This window comes from Lactuca sativa, chromosome 5 (genome assembly GCF_002870075.4).
Source record: "Lactuca sativa cultivar Salinas chromosome 5, Lsat_Salinas_v11, whole genome shotgun sequence".
Classification (NCBI taxonomy): Eukaryota; Viridiplantae; Streptophyta; class Magnoliopsida; order Asterales; family Asteraceae; genus Lactuca; species Lactuca sativa.
This window is the reverse complement of record NC_056627.2, coordinates 338,934,138-338,936,015: the sequence shown is the minus strand read 5'-3', so window position 1 is coordinate 338,936,015 and position 1,878 is coordinate 338,934,138. Positions and strand designations below refer to the sequence as shown.

General features: G+C 40.6%; 1 protein-coding gene across 1 annotated transcript; it reads right to left on the bottom strand.

Moving 5' to 3' along the window:
• Positions 1-247: 247 nt before the first annotated feature.
• On the bottom strand, positions 248-1,632 carry LOC111921089 (uncharacterized). The gene is made up of 2 exons (XM_023916676.2): positions 1,008-1,632; positions 248-948 (listed from the first exon to the last, which is right to left on the bottom strand). Exons 1-2 carry the CDS (start codon positions 1,630-1,632, stop codon positions 248-250), a joined length of 1,326 nt encoding a protein of 441 aa, XP_023772444.2.
• Positions 1,633-1,878: the final 246 nt, after the last annotated feature.

Sequence of the window (1,878 nt, the reverse complement as noted above, 5' to 3'; positions counted from 1 at the left end):
CAGTAGTCAATACATACTCTCCACTCGTTTTGCACACGGGTAGGGATACCTTTGTTGTTCTCGACCACCGTGATCCCCGTCTGCTTCGGCACGACTTGGACCGGGCTTACCCATTTTCCTGCATCTAAGAGCTTCAAAATTTCTTTCTTGGCCACTTCCATCATTGGCGGATTCAAACTTATTTGTGTGTCTCTACTTGGCTTGCATTCATCCTCCATTAAGATCTTGTGCATACAAGTGGAGGGACTCAACCCCTTGATATCCGCAATTGTCCAACCCATGGCTTCTTTATGCTCCTTCGACACCTTGGGAGTTGCTCTTCTTCACATTCGGTTAAGTGAGTTGAAATGATGACCAGAAGAGTCTCGTTGTTTCCCAAGTACGCATACTTTAAATGTTGAGGAAGGACCTTCAATTCTAATTCTGGTGGTTGAACAAGGGCGGGTGGCAATCTCGTGTGAGTTTGAGATAATTCAATTTGCTTCACACTAAATTGAGTGGTTTTCTTGATTTCTAAATTGTTAACCAATCTTTCAACTTCGGGGTCTAGTGAGTAGAGCTTCAACTTCTTGGCTAATTTTCCATAATCAAACCCTTTGCTCAAAACCATCTGCAACATGTCACCATTAGACAACTCGAACAACTCTTGGGTTAATGGTTCAACAACATCAACAAAATATAAGGATGAAACATCACTAGGATATCTCATAGCATCATAAATGTTAAAACTTATTGTTTCACCATCAAACTCCATTGTTAAGCTTCCCGCATACACATCAATCTTTGTTCTAGCCGTCTTAAAAAATGGTCTCCCAAGTAAAATTATACCCGACTTTGAGGACACTTGCTCATCTAGATCAGTCACATAGAAATCCGCCAGGAAGACCAATTGGTTTACTTGCACTAGGACATCTTCCAAAACACCTCTAGGAAAGACACTTGATTTATCTACAAGAGAGATTATGACACCGATTTCACTTAAAGGACCAACATTCAATGATTCATACACCGAACATTCAATGATTCATACACCGAATAGGGAATGACATTAATAGAAGCACCAAGGTCAGGCATGGCACTACTAAAAGTGACATTTCCTATCTTGCAAGGAAACGTAAACATTCCCAAATCTTTACACTTAGGTGGAAGCTTCCTTTTTAAAACCGTGTATGCATTTTTGTTCATTGAGATTTTCTCATTTCCTTTCAACTTTCTTTTGTTGGTACAAAGTTCTTTCAAAAAATTTGCATATCTAGGAATTTGTTTGATTACATCAAGCAAAGGAATGTTTTCTTCCACCTTACGGAAGGTGTCCAAAATCTCTTTCTCCTCCTTGTTCTTCTTTGAAGTTGCAAGTCGGGAGGGGAATGGCGGTTGAGTGGCTATTGGAGTCACTAGAGGGGTTGTCTTCATTAGGACTCCGGCTTGTGCATCATTCTTGACTATAGATTCTTCAATGGGAATGACTTCTATTTCTTCCTCTTCATCCCTTGGCTTCTTCTTTGGACTACTTTCCCTTGTTTGTTTTCTACTTCTCAAGTTCACCACATTGACATTTGGGTTCTTTTCAGTTTTAGAAGGGAGTTTACCATGGGAATCCAACTTGCTTATGGATGTAACTATATCTCCCATTTGTGCTTCAAGGTTGGAGATACTAGTCCTTGTCTCTTTTTGGAATTGTTGGGTACTAGTGGCTAGGGATTTGACAATGTTTTCAAGGGAAATTCCGGAGCTACTTGGTTGGGATTGAGGAGGTTGTTGGTGATGTGGAGGTAGCGGTTTAGGTGGATAATGTGGTTTTGGATGTTGGTAATGAGGTTGTGGTGGTGGATAGGAGGGTCTAACTAATGCATTTTGAGGCAATGGTCTTGGGTTGTA